A 17,722-nucleotide genomic window follows, 5' to 3' on the forward strand; every position below is an offset into this window, starting at 1 on the left:
GTGCATCCCATCCCCTTTCCTGCTCCAGCTGACCCCATCTCTGTGGGGCACCTCCTGTTTTTCCCAGCTGCTGCTGACAGTGAATTTGCTCTTGGTTAGCAATGGAAACACCACCACCTTCAGGATTCCCCCACACCTTCCCTCTTCCTCCAGGGAAGCTCCCACACCTCAAGCATGCTCAGGTGCAGACCCACCAGGTCTAGGGATGAGCAGGTTACCAGGAAAACCACCCCACACCAAACACTCAGCTAGGAACTAAAATCCCAGCTGCATTCCAATGAAAACATCTCTATTCACGCCACTGGATCCACATTAATTTGGAGCAGCTGGGGCCAGGCTTGTTCAAGACTCCTATAAAAAGAGCCTCTGCCTCCCAGCTCCTGCTCTCTTGCAGCTCTAACCTATAATTTACTGAGTGAGAGATGACCTAAAGAAATTCCTGGGTGGCTGGAAAATGAGGCAGAGAAAGGAACCATTTTATTGTATAGGCTACCACTGGCAAAGCAGTGCTTGCGCAGGTGCTAAAAAAAGGGAAGGAATCTGGGAAGCCACAATAATAATGTATAAATTCCAGCATTCAGGAGGCATCATAATGGCTAATGATGGAAGGAAGGGGTGCAGTGGGTGGTGCCGCCCACGTTTCCCTGAAACAGCATCCTTTGGCAATTCAGTATTTCAAAGTCCCCCTGAAGATTTATTAAAACTGACAAAGTTGTTCTGGGTTTGAGGAATAATGAGCTCCTCCAAGATTTTTTTTTTTTTGTGAAAAATTATAGAAAACCGTGAGTCCCATCCATGGCTAAATCTGCTGCAGCACAGGTGAGTGAGATCCAGCAGCAGCTCTTTCCCTACAGAGTGTCCTCAGAATTATGGGATTGTCAAGGTTGGAAAAGACCTCTGAGATCATCAAGTCCAACCTTGTTTGCTTGATCTCCTCTGCTTTCCTTTGGATTAGAACATCCCTGGGAAATGGAAATGGCCTGGGTGGGATTTGTTATCCCAGCAGAGTGACCCGCTGCTGCCTTGACTGGTGAACTAAAGATTTCGTGTGCCTTCCATACTTCAGCACGGAGCTGGAGTGACCAGATGTGATGCAAAGGGCAAAAAAGCAGCCCAAGGCATTCCTTTGGCCCTCTCCAAGTCCTTGTTTAATATTGACAGGAGCACTTTGTGCTTATGTAAGTTTGCTACATGCCAAAGGAATCCGAATCAAGGTGTTATTACTTAATGCAAACACCCTCCCTGCTGTTTCACGAGGTTTAAAAAGGTGATCAAGACTTATTAGGATTAAGGGCTCATTTTAGCTGAATTGATCAGATGGCATTTAGGTGTAATTTCAGCTAAAAATACAAGCAAGGGATAAGCAGATTTTATTTCTATATAAAATCGTCTCCTCCTCTCCCTGTGCCATGCACACACGCGGCCGTGTTCGCACTTACCCTCAGCAGCTCTGCCTGCTTTGGGTGGACTGGGGCTTTTTGTGCCCTGGGAAAGGTTCTTGGGGCTGGCCCTGCAGGAAGGACAGCGCTGCCTCGATGCCATCCGATGGATTTAAACCGCCTCCCTTCCCACGGCACCAAAGCTGATTGTCCAGAACCACGCTCCTTGGACTGATTTAGCTTCCACCAGCGTCCCTTCACAGTTGCAATCACAGATTTCTTGGAGTCGGCGCTGAAATGTGTCCAGGCGGTGAGAAGCGGAGCTGGAAGATGAGGAGTGGGATGCTCTTCCATGGACCAACATTGCCATCCCACGGTGCAGCGGCCTCCCTGCAGCCTCTGCAGTGACGCTCCGCTCCCAGCGCTCGAGGTCGCCAGCTCGCAGCGCACGGCAGTCGCTGCAGGAAATTCAGGAAGGCCAGGAAACTTCACTCCCAGCCTCGGAGATGGAGGGATTTTCCCAGGATCAGCCTCAGGACAGGTTCTCCCGACACCCATCCGCATTCCCCGTGGCGATCCCAATCCCGCCGCGGTCTCTGTGCCAGCCCCAGCTCTCCCCACTCCCGAGTTCTGTTAATTCTCATTTTCTCCAGCCTCAGTAATAATTTCCCATGTGGCCCCATATCAAATGCTTTATTGAACTCCAGATAGATTAGATCTACCAAATTTCCCTTGTCTGGAAAACCAATTATCTTATCAAAGGAAGATGTCAGCACAGGCTGGCACAAACTGCCTTTGGAAAACCTAGGTTGCACTTTATCTCATTTTTCTCAGTGCCTTAATTAATGTTTCCTTCAGAATTTGTCCTGCACTCCCAGGTCTGACTACAAACAGGTTAACACATCCACAGCTGGATGCTCCTGCTTTTCATTCTCCTTATCTTCCTTACTTTCCCCATGATCCAGTGGCTTGTTGGCCCTCAATCCATGCTATTTGACCCACAAAGCTCATTAGAAGGCTCTGCTGTCCTCGCTGTCCCTGAATTTCTGGGCAACCAGGGAATGGCCTTGTCCTGGCTAGGTCCTGGCAGTTCCCCTTTTTGCCTGCATTTATGTATTTCCCTGAAGAAGCTTTCCAAGGCTCCTGACTCCCCCTCACACTGAAGATGCACCTTTCTGCTGTCCTGACATTTTTATCCATCCCTGTCATCTCTCTAATCTGGAGATCATGGAATCCCAGGATGGTTTGGGTTGGAAGGCACCTAAAATTCATCCAGTTCCACCCCCTGCAAAGGGCAGGGACACCTCCCACTATCCCAGGTTGCTCCAAGCGCTGTCCAGCCTGGCCTTGGACACTGCCAGGGATCCAGGCTCAGTCACAGCTGCTCTGGGCAACCTGAGACAGTGCCTCACCACCCTCATTATAAATAATTTCTTCATTTCATCTTCAATATCTGGAGCCAGATTGTTGCTCAGGGGAAGGTCTTCCCCCCATCTCTGATGTCATGGACATACAGGAGTCAGTGAGGCCAAGGTCCCCAGGAATTTTAGCCACCAAAATAAAATTTTAGGGTCTTTCAACAGATAAACACATGATGTGACTGAAATGAAGGCAGTGTGGAAGTTGTTCGTCCACTTTGTCGTGACAGACCAAGGGTGTGCAGCTTAAATGATTCCATATTATTCCAGGGCAAAATCCTGAATTCTGGATATGCTGACTTTATTCTAGTGTGGCAGCAGCACAATTTGCCATCCCACCAGGGCCAGAAATTGAAATTTTCCCTACCATTTGGAGTAAATGTCCTCTCCAGCTATCAATGGGTCCTTGCCCTCATAGCCTGGGAAGCTGAAGATGCTCACAGAGATCCTCTTTGCTGTTCCTCGTGCCTAAAAAAAATTCCTTGGAAAAGACAGCCTTCCCAGCAGTCTGCTAGTTTTGTTTTGGCAGATGCTCAAGCAAATGTTACTTTTTGGCATGGTGGGATCCCATCTTTTTGGAATCCATCTTATTGGCCTCGTGTCAAAACGTGCTGACAGCTCGGCTGGGCCTCTTGGAAAAATCTTGGGTTGTTCCCATTTTGTATTTTACAACCCCACGGCAGCTCTTGGATCGTGGGGAAAGGGAGGTCAGGATGGAGCCTGATGGAGCCAGGGAGGGGGCTTAGGGGGATGGAGGGTGGAGAGGGACTCTGCTTCTACCACAAACCCTTCTGGGATGGCAGGGGACACCGGGCCACCCCTCCTGCCTTTACTTCCCAGGCTCCAGTTGTCTGGAGGAAAGCCATCAGTCCCAGCCCATCCCCTGCATCCACTTGTTATCCAGATTTAACTTCCAAGTGCATGACTCCTGGTCAGTTGTTTCATCTCCTCTGCTCTTTGCAGCATTTTATGGCCAAGAATCCAAGGAGCAGCAGGGAAGGGGCCCGGGAGCAGGGAAAGCTGCACCCCTAAGGCTCAGCAGCCAGGGAGGCACACGGTGGCCACGGGCACAAACTGGTGTGATAAGGGGCTTGGAGCAAACAGTCGTGCTCCATCCCTGAGCTCTGCTTCCCTTCCCTTCCTCTTTACACAAGCAAAGCAAGCAGAGAGCAGGAGGCTCTGAGCACAGGCAGAGCTCCAAGAAAGCAGAACAAACCTCACGAAAGCACCAGTCATGTGCCCCAAACTAAATTTGCCTGAAAGAAAACCACCCTGACAGTGTTTTACACCAACTTATAATGACTTTCTTTCTGTTATGGTTGTTGCTGTTGTTCTAGTTAATACCTTCCTCACTTAAAAACCCCCAAACATGACCCTGTGGCAGCCACGACACAAATATCATTTGCTTGGATTATTCCTGAGGTGGTTCCTGTGCTGGAGGCTGCAAGTACTTACAATCACTCAGTACATAATGGAGAAATTCATTCCAATAATAACAATAATAACAGCATTTATTATTTTTGAAATATGACTCTGATGAATTCATGAATATAGAAAGCTCTTGTTGCTGGCTGCTGATGGAATTGAGCAGGATTTTCTGATGGAATTTTTTTTCTGAGATTTCTAATGCTGTTGATGCTGATGTGCATCCACCACCTCCCAGCATCCGATTCCTGGCCCCACTGGGTGTTTGGAGCACAGGGAGGACAAATCAACCTGGGGCACCTCACCGTGCTCAGGGCACTGTGCTGACAGTATCCCACAAAATCCCAGGATGATTTGGGTCAGAAGGGACCTTAAAGCCCATCCAGTCCCATCCCCTACCACGGGCAGAGTCACCTTCCACTATCCCAGGTTTCTCCAAGTCCTGTCCAACCTGGCCTTGGACACTTCCAGGGGCAGCCACAGCTGCTCTGGGCAACCTGTGCCAGGGCCTAACCACCTTCAAAGGCATGAATTTCTTCTTAAAATCTGGTATTTACTATTATTTACAAATGTTTGTCGTGTTATAAGAAACCCTTTTCTTATAGGCAAAACAACCAATAATTTTGAGCTTTTCACCCCCTGGTGTTTCTCTTTTCTAGGGGCTGGGAGCTCTGTGGGGTCCAGCAAAACCAGGCTTTGCTCTGGCCCACCCTGCCCACAAACAGAAACCCTACAAATGTCTGATGAGCTCAGCTTGGTGGGTTTCTTTGCCTTGCAGGAACTTCAGGATTGGCACAACCCAGATCTCAGGGTCTCAAATATTTTCAAATATCTGCAGCAGGTACACTGGCAGTTTGCAGTGGCCCTGCTCAGGGGAAACAAATCTGTTTCTAATGGGAGGAGGAAAAAAAAGTGGTTTTTCCACGTGAGGCTCCCCCATCTAATGGTGTTGCACTCTGGTTTAGCAGCACAAAAAGCCCTGGTGCTGCAGAGGCAGATTTAGGAGCGCCCCTGGCTGACCCAATTCCCTTTGCTCTGGAGTGGGGAGAGAACTGGAAGGGCAAAAGTGAGACAGTTCGTGAGTTGAGATAATGACAGTTCAACAGGGGAAGCAGAAGCTGTGCACAAGCAAACAAACCCAAGGAATTCATTCCCCACTTCCCGTGGGCAGGTGTTCAGCCATTCCCAGGAAAGCCAGGCTCCATCACACGGACAGGTGACTTGGGGAGGGAAATGCCACCACTCCAAGAATCCCTCTCTTGCCCCTTCTTCCCCCAGCTGTGTGTGGCAAACACAGCCCCATCCCAGCTCTGCTGGGGGAAATCAGCTCTACCCCAGCCCAATCCAGCACAAAGGTATTGCTTTACAACTGGCTGTAATTTGGCACAGAACAGCTCCTTGCATTCCTTCCTCTGATATTTTTCCCTCTGTGTATTCCTGGCCCTGCCTTCCTGTGAATCGACTGCCAAACTCTCCTTTGGGAGATGTAACTCTGGGTCTGTTTAGATGAGCTTCTCTCCTTTTGTGTTCATCTGCATGTAAGCTCTAAGTGCTTTATTGTTTTCCAAGCATAGCTATTGATTTTTGGGAAAATAACTAAGAAAACATTAATTTATAACTTCCCTGTTGCTCAAAAGGAGCAAATTACTTTTCTACCATACCAACATAAGTCTAAAAAATTACACAGGCTTTCAATAAATACCAAAAGTTGGTATATAAATGCCAGGAGTTAAGAGCAGTGGGGAGGATGGAAAACCAGAGAGGGTCTGTGGAGGGTGGTCCTCCAAAACCAAGATGGTCATAGAATTCCAAAATGGTTTGAGTGGTTGGGGACCTTAAAGCCCATCCACTCCCACCCCCTGCCATGGGCAGGGACACCTCCCACTAGCCCAGGTTTCTCCAAGTCCTGTCCAACCTGGCCTGGAACACTTCCAGGGATGGGGCAGCCACAGCTTCTCTGGGCAATCTGTGCCAGGGCCTCAGCACCCTCACAGGGAAGGATTTCTTCCCAATATCCCATCTAACCCTGCCCTCTGGCAGTGGGAAGCCATTCCCCTTGTCCTGCCACTCCAGACCCTTGTCCACAGTCTCTCTCCATGTTTCCTGTCAGCTCTTTCAGGCAGTGGAAGGCCACAATTAGGTCACCCACAACCCTTCTTTTTGCCATGCTGAACAATCCCAAATTGCCCAGCCTTTCCCCATAGGAGAGGTGCTCCTGGAAGTCCATCAGGATGTTTATAGAGGGTGTGCAAGGAGAGGTTGAGGGAGCTGCTCAGAACAGCAGAGGAAAAGGAACTCTGGTCACTGTCTCTCCCTATTTAAGAGTTTCCTGTTAAAGCTGGGCCAGGCTGGTTTGGGTGATGCTGAGAACGTGTACAGAAATATAATGTTATTATATAATGATATTATAATATATATTACAATATTGATTTGTTTCATGGTGAAGAGCAATGTCTGCATGGAATTCTTACCTTCAGATCCTGATTCCTCTTTTGAATCATCTTTTTTGAATGGTACTTCTGCCCAATCCAGGCCCAGCAGATCCTACAGATCCAGCCCAGTGGCTGGCTGGGCTCCTGGAGAGCAGTGCCCAGGCAGGAGAAGCTGTGGCTGCCCCTGGATCCCTGGAGGTGTCCAAGGCCAGCCTGGACAGGGCTTGCAGCACCCTGGGATAGAGGAAGGTGTCCCTGCCCATGGCAGGGAGTGGAATGGGATGGGTTTTATGGTCCTTCCCACCCAAAGCATTCCATGATCCTGTGATCCATGTCCCAGTGAACCCAACCTGAGCAGGCAGACCAGGGGCCAAAGGTGATGGGACACTTTCCTCGTGACTCTGGGGATTCTCCCATGGTGTTTGAGTCCCAGAGGTTGCTCTGAGTGTGGTGGATGTGGAGGAGAGGGGAAAGCCTGACTTTGCCCCAGTCACATCCCTGGGACCTGGGGCCTCCTTCTGCCTGTGTGACACTGAGGGGTGATTTTGGCTTCTCCTGGCCGTGCCACCCAGCCCTTGGAGATGTAGGAAATCCAGGCACAGGCTCTGCCTCCAGACTCCCATTTTCTGTGGGAAACAGGCTCCCACAGAGGGCAATGCAGAGCAGCAGCAGCATTTTAGCTGCTCCCTGTGGTTAGTGTTAGCGTGTGTGAAGCACCCAGCGGGCTCAGCCCAAACCCCAGCTGTGGACCAGCTGTGACATGTGTGCCCCTGGTTATTATCTCCTGAGAAGACTTTAGGGGACCCAAACTCCCACGCTGGGCTGGCAGGGCACTGGTGAGGCCGTGGCAGTGGCACCTGGAGCAGGAAACTGGCAGAGTCCTGGTGGGATGCTCAGCCTGCAGCGTCCAGGGGGTACAAAGAGATTGGCCTCAGCTCATCTGGAATGAAGGGGCTGGATGAGGCTGCTCCAGGCTATAAGTTTCTGCTGGAGTGATCTCCATGGAAAAATCTCCTAAACCTGTGGCAAGAGTCTCAGTAGGGCATTAGGGCAATGGGGAGAGCCGGGGCAGGATGGGGAAGTTTCCATGTTATGGATAAGATAAAAACTGGGCTGGAACTTTTAATATCAGCTGCTATCTCTGTCCTGGTGCTGCTGCATCCTCCAGGCTCAGCAAGCACTTCCCAGGACACTGGGAAGGGAGGGAGGAATGGACCACCATGTAATCATAGACTCCTTTGGGGTGGACTCTGGAGATCATCCATCTCCACTGGGCAGGGATGCCACGGGTCTGCGGGACGGGCAGATGGATGTGTTCACTCCCAGAGGAGCTGCCAGCCTTGGAGCTGCACGCTGGCCACCCCAGTTCCCTGCAGGTCACCTGAAAGGATGGACCCGCGCGGGTGTTTGCCCAAGGGGAGAGTTCCTCACCGAGGGGTGTGGGCTCCTCACCCACGTCATTGCCCCAGGGATGTTTTTCAGAACCGGAGCCCTCCCGGCATTTTTACCCGGGCTCTTATCAGCTGATTAAGCCCTGGGTATCTCGCTGCCTTTCCCGTGGGCGCTGTTTGCTCTGCCTGCAGCAGCATTAGCAGCTCTCCCATCCTCCTCCAGCCCTCCCAGCAGGAATCACATACCGGGGACAGGATCTCTGCACCCTGCCGAGGGCTGAGGGGCTGCTCCCGAGCAAACGGGTGCACCCTGAGTGTTCGTGGCTGATTTTGAAGAGTTGGCTGGCTTTTTGGTGCCATCACAAGCTGCAGAGGGGGATGAACCGGGCAGGTTTTTGCTGGTGGAGAGAGGTGGGGGGTTGGGTGGAAAATGGGTGCAACACATGGTGATGCCGGCAATCGTTGGCTGGACAAATCTTCCAACTCTCCTAGTTTTTCTGGATATACAGCTTGGCCAAAAACAGGAAGAGAAAGCATGAGGATGAAGAGGAGAGCTGCAAAGACCCGATTGCTGTTGGTGGCTGGAGCAGGGCCACATCTCTGCTGGGAACTGTGGTGTCCTCACATGGGCTGAGCAGCTCTGGTTCAGGAGGGATGCACTGGGGAGTTTTGGATGCCACAGCTCCACCTCTCCTTACAAATTCTGCTGTCCCAGGACAGGGTGGGCACTGGAGTTCACACCCCTTACACTCCAGAGCCAGGAACGCTCTGGGGGAATCTTTCCAGTCTGAGGTGGGTCACACAATCCTGTTCCTGCCTCCCTCAAGGCATCCTGCTGGGACAAGCAGAGGCTCTGAGGGATCGGGAACCACCCCGCCTGCCTGGGCAGAATGTGCCGTGTTATTTGGGAGGTGTTTGTGTAGAAAGCCCTGTTGTTGCTGTTGCAATGTATTTGCAAGGGTCAGGCCATAGTGTGCACCAGCCAGCCTGCTTCTGAGTTTGTTATCAAAGCCTGAAGAATTGGTCAAAGCTACTGAAACATAAATTGTGCTAAATTAAGAAAAAGAGGCTAAATTAAGAAAACAAGACCACAAGAACTAGATAACAGAAGACTGTAAAACTCCTAGACTGTGACCAATCACATACTCTGAGAAATGCAGGCAGAAAATGAGTGAACAAGACAAAGACACCAATCAAGAAATGTGTACTTAGTAGTTTGTAGAATCTATAAATATGTGTGCAAGGTAAACAATAAACATCTCCTGCTTAATCATATTGGTTAGTTGTCCAAGAGTCACGAATCTCCCGCACATTGCCTCCCTTGGAAGTATCCAGAGCACCAATCCCACTCAGCAAAGTTCTTCCTTGCCCTATAACACCTTCCCTAGGTGTGGATCTGGATACAAAGAGAAGAGGTTGAACCCCAAAAGGTGCCTTTTCCCAGTCCCGCCCATCCTTTGTGACGCTGGCAGAGCAGGGGACTCACCTTTGGCCACGGGAGGACCTCGCACTGCCCACTGCTGGGAGAGCACAGCCCCAGCTGAGCCTTATCTGGGCACCCCGGGAATGCAAACAGCAGAGCCGGGGCAGAGCGAGCATGAGGCTGCTCCGAGCCCTGCCAGGGCAGGACACAGCGGGGAGGCAGCGCAGCTCCTCGGGCTCTCCGGCGCCTGTGGATCCCTCCCAGCGCGGCTTCCCAACAGCCTGCACAGCCTGCACAGCTCGCCTGCTCCTGGCAGCCCTCAGGTGAGTTTGGCTCTGTCCCTGAACCTGTTGAGCTGGAGAATGGGAAGGCAGGTGTGGCACAGCTCGGTGAGAAGGCCCTTCCTTTGCATCAGATGGGCTGCATTAATTAATCTGCCCTGAACCCGATACGTTCCTCTCACAGGTTTTCCATTTGGAAGCGCTTTCCAAACGTGCCTGGTGTTAAATGTGATGGAGCTGGGGTTGGCGTGCGTGCACATGCATTGGCTTGATTGCAGCTGTAATTTCCTTAGAGACTCAAAAATAAACCGGTGTGAGTTCTCAGACGCTGCCTGTGTGGAAATCAGGGACTGGCCTGGGGTTATTCCCAGAAACAGGGTGGGTGCATCCCAAAGGTAAATCCCACTGGCTCTCAGAGGAGAGCTAGAGAGAGAGGAGGTCTCTGCTTTGAATCCCGAGGGATTCCAGGAGCTGTGGGGATGCAGATTCAGTGGCAGTGTGGTTTGCCAGAGGACTGAGAGATGTGCAGTATTCGCTCGTGGTGTTTGAACTGCAGTTTGTGATGCAGCTCTCGCTTTGGAGAGCCTAAAACTGAAATGAGAAAACTGAAATGGGCTCAAGGGCTGGGCAAACTGCGAGCTGCAGGTGCTGGGATTACTTATCTATCTATCTATCTATCTATCTATCTATCTATCTATCTATCTATTAAAAATCCTTTTTAGCAAATGAGGAGTTTTAGTTCTTGTTCAAGCTGAGCCTGAACAAGATCCCTTTGTGCACCACAGGGACTCCAGGGGTGTGATGTGCCGGGGGTGTAGGGCCAGGACCCAGCAGCATCACTGCCCCTCTTTGGTGGCAAAATCCCACTGAATTCCCAGAGCCTGTGTCTCATGGCCAGCTTGAGTAGTTATCACAGGCATCTGTAGTAATCTCCCTTGTAGTCTCCCAGCCGTCCTCATCCTGCACTTGAAACACGGAAATTGCCCCAAGAAAAGAAATCTCTTTACAAGATGGGCCATCAAGGCAGCAGCCCATCCCCGGAATCATCCCACTCAGCAGGGTAATCTATTCAATGGCCGGGATTTATTTTTAACATTCAGCTCCGCAGTCCTTTTAACTCGAGCAGGGAAGGGAACATTTTGATAACAGCAGCCTCCAGGTCAAATGTGATGAGAATTCATAACTCGCCACACAGGGGTTTTGGAAAACCAACCAAGCAAAACAATTTCCCGGAATGAGCCGATGAAGATGCGTGTTTCTCTTCACAATGTCATGCACAGAGCAGGGAGGTGTTGGAGTGGCTGCTCATTCTCTGCCCACAATTTGCAAATAAAATGCCTTCCGGACTGTTTTAAATTTGAAGGACTATTGCGAGCACGGCTTTGCCGGGCTGCTCATAAAGACCTGAGACATCGGATCTGTCGGCCATCAAAGGAGAAATATGAATCCAGTAATGGCAATGTCCTCATGGTCCCAACTCTAATCAAAGCAAAGCCAGGGGTTTCTGCTTCAGGAGAGTGGTATCAAGATTTAAAAAGGAACAGAGGGACTCCAGTCCCTGGTCAGCACTGGAGCAGCAGCAGGAATGATTTACAGGGGCATGGAGTGGCACGACAGGGGGAATGGCTTTAACTGCCAGATGTCAGATGAGATACTGGGATGGAACTCCTTCCTGTGAGGGTGGGGAGGCCCTGGCACAGGGTGTCCAGAGAAGCTGTGCCTGCCCCATCCCTGGAAGTGTGCAAGGCCAGCTTGGATGGGACATGGAGCAACCTGGGGTAGTATCCCTGTCTGAAGGGTACAGGAGCACCACTGGGTGCCCCCCAGGACTGGGATGACCCAGGTTAGATTGGAAGGATTCCCCTGAGCTTTCCTGGCCCTGGAGTCTAAGGGGTGTGAACTCCAGTGGCAGGGGATTGGAACAAAATGAGCTCTAAGGTCCCTTCCAACCCAAACCATTCTGGGCTGGAAAAAAAACAACAACCAGAAGCCTGAAAATCTGGCCAAACTGAGATTGTGAGAGAACTACAAGGGAGCAACCTTTTCTTTCTGTTTTCTTTTCAAAAGACCAGAGTAAATTAACTGCACCTGTCTGAGAACGAGGCACAGGTGGGAAAGGCGGGAGAAAATGTGGAGATTGAGTACTGTAGTTTATTTTAAAGTCAGTGTTGGTGTCTCCCGAGCCCTGTGGGGCTGGGCTGGGCTGGACATGTGTGTTCCACCCGAGCCCCACGGGGCAGCACACGCTGCCTTATCTGCAGGCTCAGGAACGTGGCCTTTCCAAACCGCGGATATTTGCTCTCCATTCCCTGTCTTCCGCTCAAATTCTGTATCTGCAGGGAGGCCCCAGGTGCTGCCACTCACAGCAGAGTGCAGGGACAACAAAAGAAACTGGGAATGGGATTGGAAAAATTAGCATAGAATATGGAATCCCAGAAAGGTTTGGGTTGGAGGGGAAATTAAAGCTCATCCAGTGCCACCCCTGCTATAGGTAGGGACATCTTCCACCAGCCCAGGTTGCTCCAACCTGGCCTTGAGCACTTCTAGGGATCCAGGGACAGCCACAGCTTCTCTGTGCCAGGGCCTTCCTACCCTCACAGCCAAGAATTTCTTCCCAAACTCCTGTGCTGTCCTGGGAACCCAGGATGTGATGAGAAACCCTGTGCAGCTGGAATGGAAAACAACAAAATCTGTTATGCAGCATGGGAAGCAGCACTGATGGGAACAGTCGCTGCTTTAATATTTAATTTGATGACATCCAGCTCTGAGAAATGGATTGGGAGCTGCCACAGCTCCAAGCACAAGCTCAGCACTGTCAGGGAATTTCCATGGGGTTTGCTCCGCTCCAGACTTATCTGTATTCTGGAAGGGTGACATGGAATGAGGCTCATTAATTATCCCAGCACACAGAGCTGTGTTTCCTGCCATTCCCTTCAATCAATCAAGCTCTGGACACTTTCAGGGCCTCTTGGACATTGGGTTGTCATTCCAGGTATGTCCCCTCCGCTGGACCCTGGCTCCTGGTCCCTGCAGGGCCACTCAGGTGCAACCAGGTGTCATTTCAGGAGGGAATTTCCTTGTGTCACCAGACAGAGCAGTGCAGATCCCATTCCATCCTCTGACCAGCAGGAACTCCCCGTGGCTGTATGGCCTCGTGTGCTGCTGGGACTGGGAGGGGGGAGCTGTGCCAGGCATAGGATGGGTCTCACCAAACATGTCCCTTCTTTGTCCTTTCAGGTGGATCCCACACCTTTTCTGGGACTGAGACTGAGCCAGCAGCAGACCTGGTTTTCCCTTGTACACTGTTCTTGTACCTCCAGAAATCCCTTTGCATGCTCCAGAAGGTTTGGGTGTCCTCACCAGGGAGCTGGTCTTTGCAGGAGTCCAACAGTCACCGCCAGGGCAAGAAGAGGTGCTGGAAATGTAGATTTGTCAGGACTATAATCCAGGTAGGTCAAAATTAATTTCTTGTATGAAACCATCTGCTTTCTATCCTCATCTGCTTCTCTCTGGTCCATCACAAGACTCTGTCCCTACAGGACACAGTCCCTCACAGTTGAAGTGTTAGCAGAAGGGATGGATTGGGAAAAAGCCTTTGGCATGCTTTGGCATGTTATAGCTTTGGCATGTTATAGCTCTGGGTGACAGACCCCAGTCTGTAATCACAACCTTTCCCCTGTGAAGGTTGTGATTACAGGCACAACCTGTTGTGATCATGGCCTCCTTGGACACCTAATTCCATGGGCACATTTGGCTCCACAGATTCCCTGGGACAAGCACATGTTGGAGTGGCACTGCAGTGCTCGGGAACAGTTTCCCACACCAGTCTGCCCCGGGGATGGTCTTGGGGCTCCTTGCCTTGGCATGGTGACCCTTCCCACCTGCTCTGCCTGGGTTCTTTCCTCTCTGCCAAGCCCATGCCTGCACCGTGGGACACAGCTGCCCATCCCTTCTCCAAGACCTCTCCTGGTTCCCCCTGCCTGGCTGGGGCCAAGGAGGTGGGACCCCAGATCTTCATCCCAGGGAGAAAAGCCCTCTGTACCCATAGAGGGATTGTCACCAGGCCTGTCACCAAACTGCCTTCACCTTTCATTGTCCAAAGCCACGTGCCTCCATTTCCCAGTCCTGCTGAGCAATAACTGGCTCCTCCTTTTGCTGTTCCTCGTCTCTCCTTAGCACCCATGTCGGAGGCATGCCCCCAAACGCTCCAGGAAAGAAAGAATGTTGAGGAAAATCCAGATATGCCTCTGTTTCTGCTTTGTCTCGGGCATTTTGTACGAGATCTCCCTCTTGTCCAGCTGTGTCTTCTCCTACTTGCCCATGGCCCAGCAGTACCTGACACCTGAGCAGGTGCTGAACCTTGGCAAAAGCATCATTTTCCTGGAGACGACGGAGCGCCTGGAGCCGCCCCCGCTGGTGTCATGCTCCGTGGAATCCGCTGCCCGGATTTACCAGGACAGGCCCATCATCCTCTTCATGAGGGGACTCACCAACGAGACAGCCTTGGACATGAACACCAGTTACGCAGCCTTCTCCCTCTTGTCTTCCATGAAGAATGTCTTCCTTTTCCCTCTCCAGATGGAAACCGTCTTCCAGGAGACCCCTCTGCTCCAGTGGTACAACCAGGTGAGTGTTAAAACAAGTGGAAAACAGGAAGAGAGTTATAACTAGGGGTGGGAAAAGGCTTTAAAAGGAATGAGGAATGCAGGACTGTGTGAAATTAGTGACTTTCATTGTTTTGGTTGGGAACGGATTCATTTTGGCCGCTTTCTGCGGTGTATTCAGCTCTCTGTTTATGCCATACATGATCGGCCTTATCTGGAGAATCGGATTTTTTGGCAAAGGAAACATCGGTAAAAATAGATTGCAGACGTGTTTTGAGAAAACAGCCTTAATAATCTTCCCCAACAGAAGCTGGTTGAACAAAATGTGCTGCCTGAGCACTTGATAGAGCTGCCTCACTCTGACGGAGCCAGATAAGAGATAGGGGAGAGATTTCAGGTTCTATAACAGCAACATACAAAGCCAAGGTGGGATCTGGTGAGCTCCACCCTGGAAAAAGTTCCTTGGGCAAACTGCCCACAAGGAGGGTTTGGTCAAACCCACAAGGAGGGTTTGGGCAGGGCAAGCAGATTTCCTCCAAAGTCTTTCTTATTCCAAGAAAAAATTACTCCAAACGCCAACAAATGCCGATGAAAAGCCTCCAGCCTGGTTCAAAGAGCTGGGAGGGATCCGAGAGTGTGTTAAGTGGGTTGTGTCCCTCTGAAATAGCAGGGAATGACTCATGGTGGCATTGGGTTAACACTGTAGGTGCCATCAAACCACCTGGGAAATGTTCCCGCATTCCTAATGCTAACAAAGCGCTGCTCTGCTCCAGCTCCTTATCTTATCCCAGTAAAACCCAATGGCTGGAGGCAGCAAAAGCTGTCCGTGACATTTGCAGCCCTGCAGGTGAGGGTTTATGGTGCCGTTTGCAGCCCCATGGATGGGTTGGGTCCGTTCCCTGCCCGCGGAATCACGTCTCACCTTTCCCACTCCGCAGGTGGTCCCGGAGCAGGAGAAGAACTGGGTGCACGTCAGCTCGGACGCCAGCAGACTGGCGCTCATCTGGAAGTACGGGGGCATCTACATGGACACGGATGTCATCTCCATCCGGCCCATCCCCCAGGAGAGCTTCCTGGCCGCGCAGAAGTCGCGCTTCTCCAGCAACGGGATCTTCGGCTTCCCTGCCCGCCACAAGTTCATCTGGGACTGCATGGAGAACTTCGTTCTCAAGTACAACGGCAACATCTGGGGCAACCAGGGCCCCTTTTTGATGACCAGGATGCTCAAAACGCTCTGCAACCTGACAGATTTCCAAGGCACTGAGGACCACAGCTGCCAGAACATCTCCTTCCTCAACCCCCAGCGTTTCTACCCCATCCCATACCCAGCCTGGAGCCGGTACTACCAGGTGTGGGATAAAAGCCCCAGTTTCAACCACTCCTACGCGCTGCACCTGTGGAACTTCATGAACCACAACCGCAAGGTCGTGGTGGCTGGCAGCAACACCCTGGCTGAGAAACTCTACAAAACCTATTGCCCCACCACCTACGAGGACCTGATCCAGAATGCCAAGCGCACGGATCTCCCAGGCCCTGAGGAGGTTGAGTGACATGGAGCAAGGAGGAGAGGGGTGACCCTTCCTGCCAAACACAATCCCCACTCGGTCGGGGTCCAGCCTTGTAGGAGAAAGAAAGAATTTTCCAGAACCACTGTTCCTATTCCCTTGGGACGCTGAGAATGGTGGTGGGTATCCATTGGACGTAGCCTCCAAGGATTCCTTTGCCTCAGTTCTGTTTCCTGATAGGTGCTCATGGACCAAACCTTCCCAAATCCGACAGACTTTGAGCCTCTTTAGGAGCTTCTCCAAGGGAAAAGCTCCTAAAGAGAGGGATGGCCTCCCAGGAGAAATGTTGTCTCTGCTCCTCTTGGAACTACTGGCAGCTTCCCACATCAGAAAAGTTGGAAGCATAACAGACTTTGGACTGGAGCCTCTGGGGCAAAAGAGGAGAAACCCAAACCAGCATCTTTTCCTGGTGTTTTCCTTACATGGACTTTACACCCTACGTTTTTGAGAGGGACTTCAGTACGAGTGAAAATAAAAGAGTTCATAAACCACCACTCCTCTGAGCTCACTTCTCCCTGAAAAATGAGTCACATTTCCAAAGGTTTGTGCTCCCACACTTTTATTTTGGCTTTTGCCAGGAAGTGGCTGCTCTGCCCCATCCTCCCAGGTCAATCCTGGCTGTAGAAAGTGTGCCTGGAAAGGAAATGCTGAGACACCAAGGATAGGGATGGTCCTCCAGGTTCCCAAATCCCTCTTAAATAAATGGATTTCAACAGACATGAGGTGGTCACCCATGTCCAGCTGGGCAAAAATCCCATTTAATCCCAACAGGGCTCCCAGTGAGCAATCCCCTTCCAGATACTCTCTTTCCCAGGAGAATGCCAATCCACCCAATTCCCTAAGGAGAAGCCCAGCTTGCAGATCTCTACCGAGTCTCTCTGAACAGCTGGTTTTAACTCGGGAGCAGAAAGGTGGGGATCTGTCTCCGTCATCCAATGTTTGCCATGTGCACAATGCTATCTCCTGCAAACACAGCAGCTGCTGAACCAGCTGCAGCTCAGAATTTGGGATTCAGCAGGAGAAGGGAGCCCTCTGCACACAGGGTTTGTGTGCTCCTGTGTTTGGGCAAGGGGCTCCTCCTTGTCCCCTCCTTGTTCCCCCAAAGTCACTCCAGTGTAAGGCCAGGTGGTGCCAAGCTGAGTGCTGGTGATTGTTGGAGCAGGAGCATGACACGAGGGAATATTTTTACCATGTCCTCACCCCTCCTGTGCCCTCCAGGACATGCCTGTGGATAGAGATGGATCCACATCCAGGCAGCTCTGGGAGCATCTGCTTTGTGGATGTCTGCTCTCAGATCAGGACACCTTCCACTGTCCCAGGTTGCTCCAAGCCCTCTCCAACCTGGCCTTGGACACTTCCAGGGATCCAGGGGCAGCCACAGCTTCTCTGGGCACCCTGTGCCAGGGCCTCAGCACCCTCATAGGGAACAATTTCTTCCCAATATCCCATCTAAATCTACTCTCTGAGCATGGATAAGACTGTGCCCATGGCTACAAGAAACCCGCAAGGTTGGACAGGGCTTGGAGTGCCCTGGGATAGTGGGAGGTGTCTCTGCCCAAGGCAGGGGCTGGGACAGGATGGGCTTTAAGGTCCTCTTCAACCCAAACCAGTCTGGCATTCCATGATTAAATTATCGAGGGAAATAACACCAGAAATGACAGAAGTTGTGTCCTATCATGGCCATGAGAAAACCCACAATTGTCACCAGCAGACTTTGTACCTGGTGGCACATCTTCTCCCCTGTGGAAGACATCCCAATAATGAATAAAAATCCAGGGAGCTTCCCTGGCTGGTGAGGGGAAGA

The 17,722-nt window shown here is 51.3% G+C and overlaps 1 protein-coding gene across 1 annotated transcript; it reads left to right on the forward strand.

Annotated features, from left to right (window-relative positions):
* The first annotated feature begins 9,642 nt into the window (after positions 1–9,642).
* A4GNT (alpha-1,4-N-acetylglucosaminyltransferase) lies at positions 9,643–15,903 on the forward strand. The gene is made up of 6 exons (XM_053985828.1): positions 9,643–9,791; positions 12,089–12,099; positions 12,742–12,792; positions 12,987–13,198; positions 13,926–14,375; positions 15,292–15,903. Exons 1-6 carry the CDS (start codon positions 9,643–9,645, stop codon positions 15,901–15,903), a joined length of 1,485 nt encoding a protein of 494 aa, XP_053841803.1.
* Positions 15,904–17,722: the final 1,819 nt, after the last annotated feature.

Source organism: Vidua macroura, chromosome 10 (genome assembly GCF_024509145.1).
Source record: "Vidua macroura isolate BioBank_ID:100142 chromosome 10, ASM2450914v1, whole genome shotgun sequence".
Taxonomy (NCBI): domain Eukaryota; kingdom Metazoa; phylum Chordata; class Aves; order Passeriformes; family Viduidae; genus Vidua; species Vidua macroura.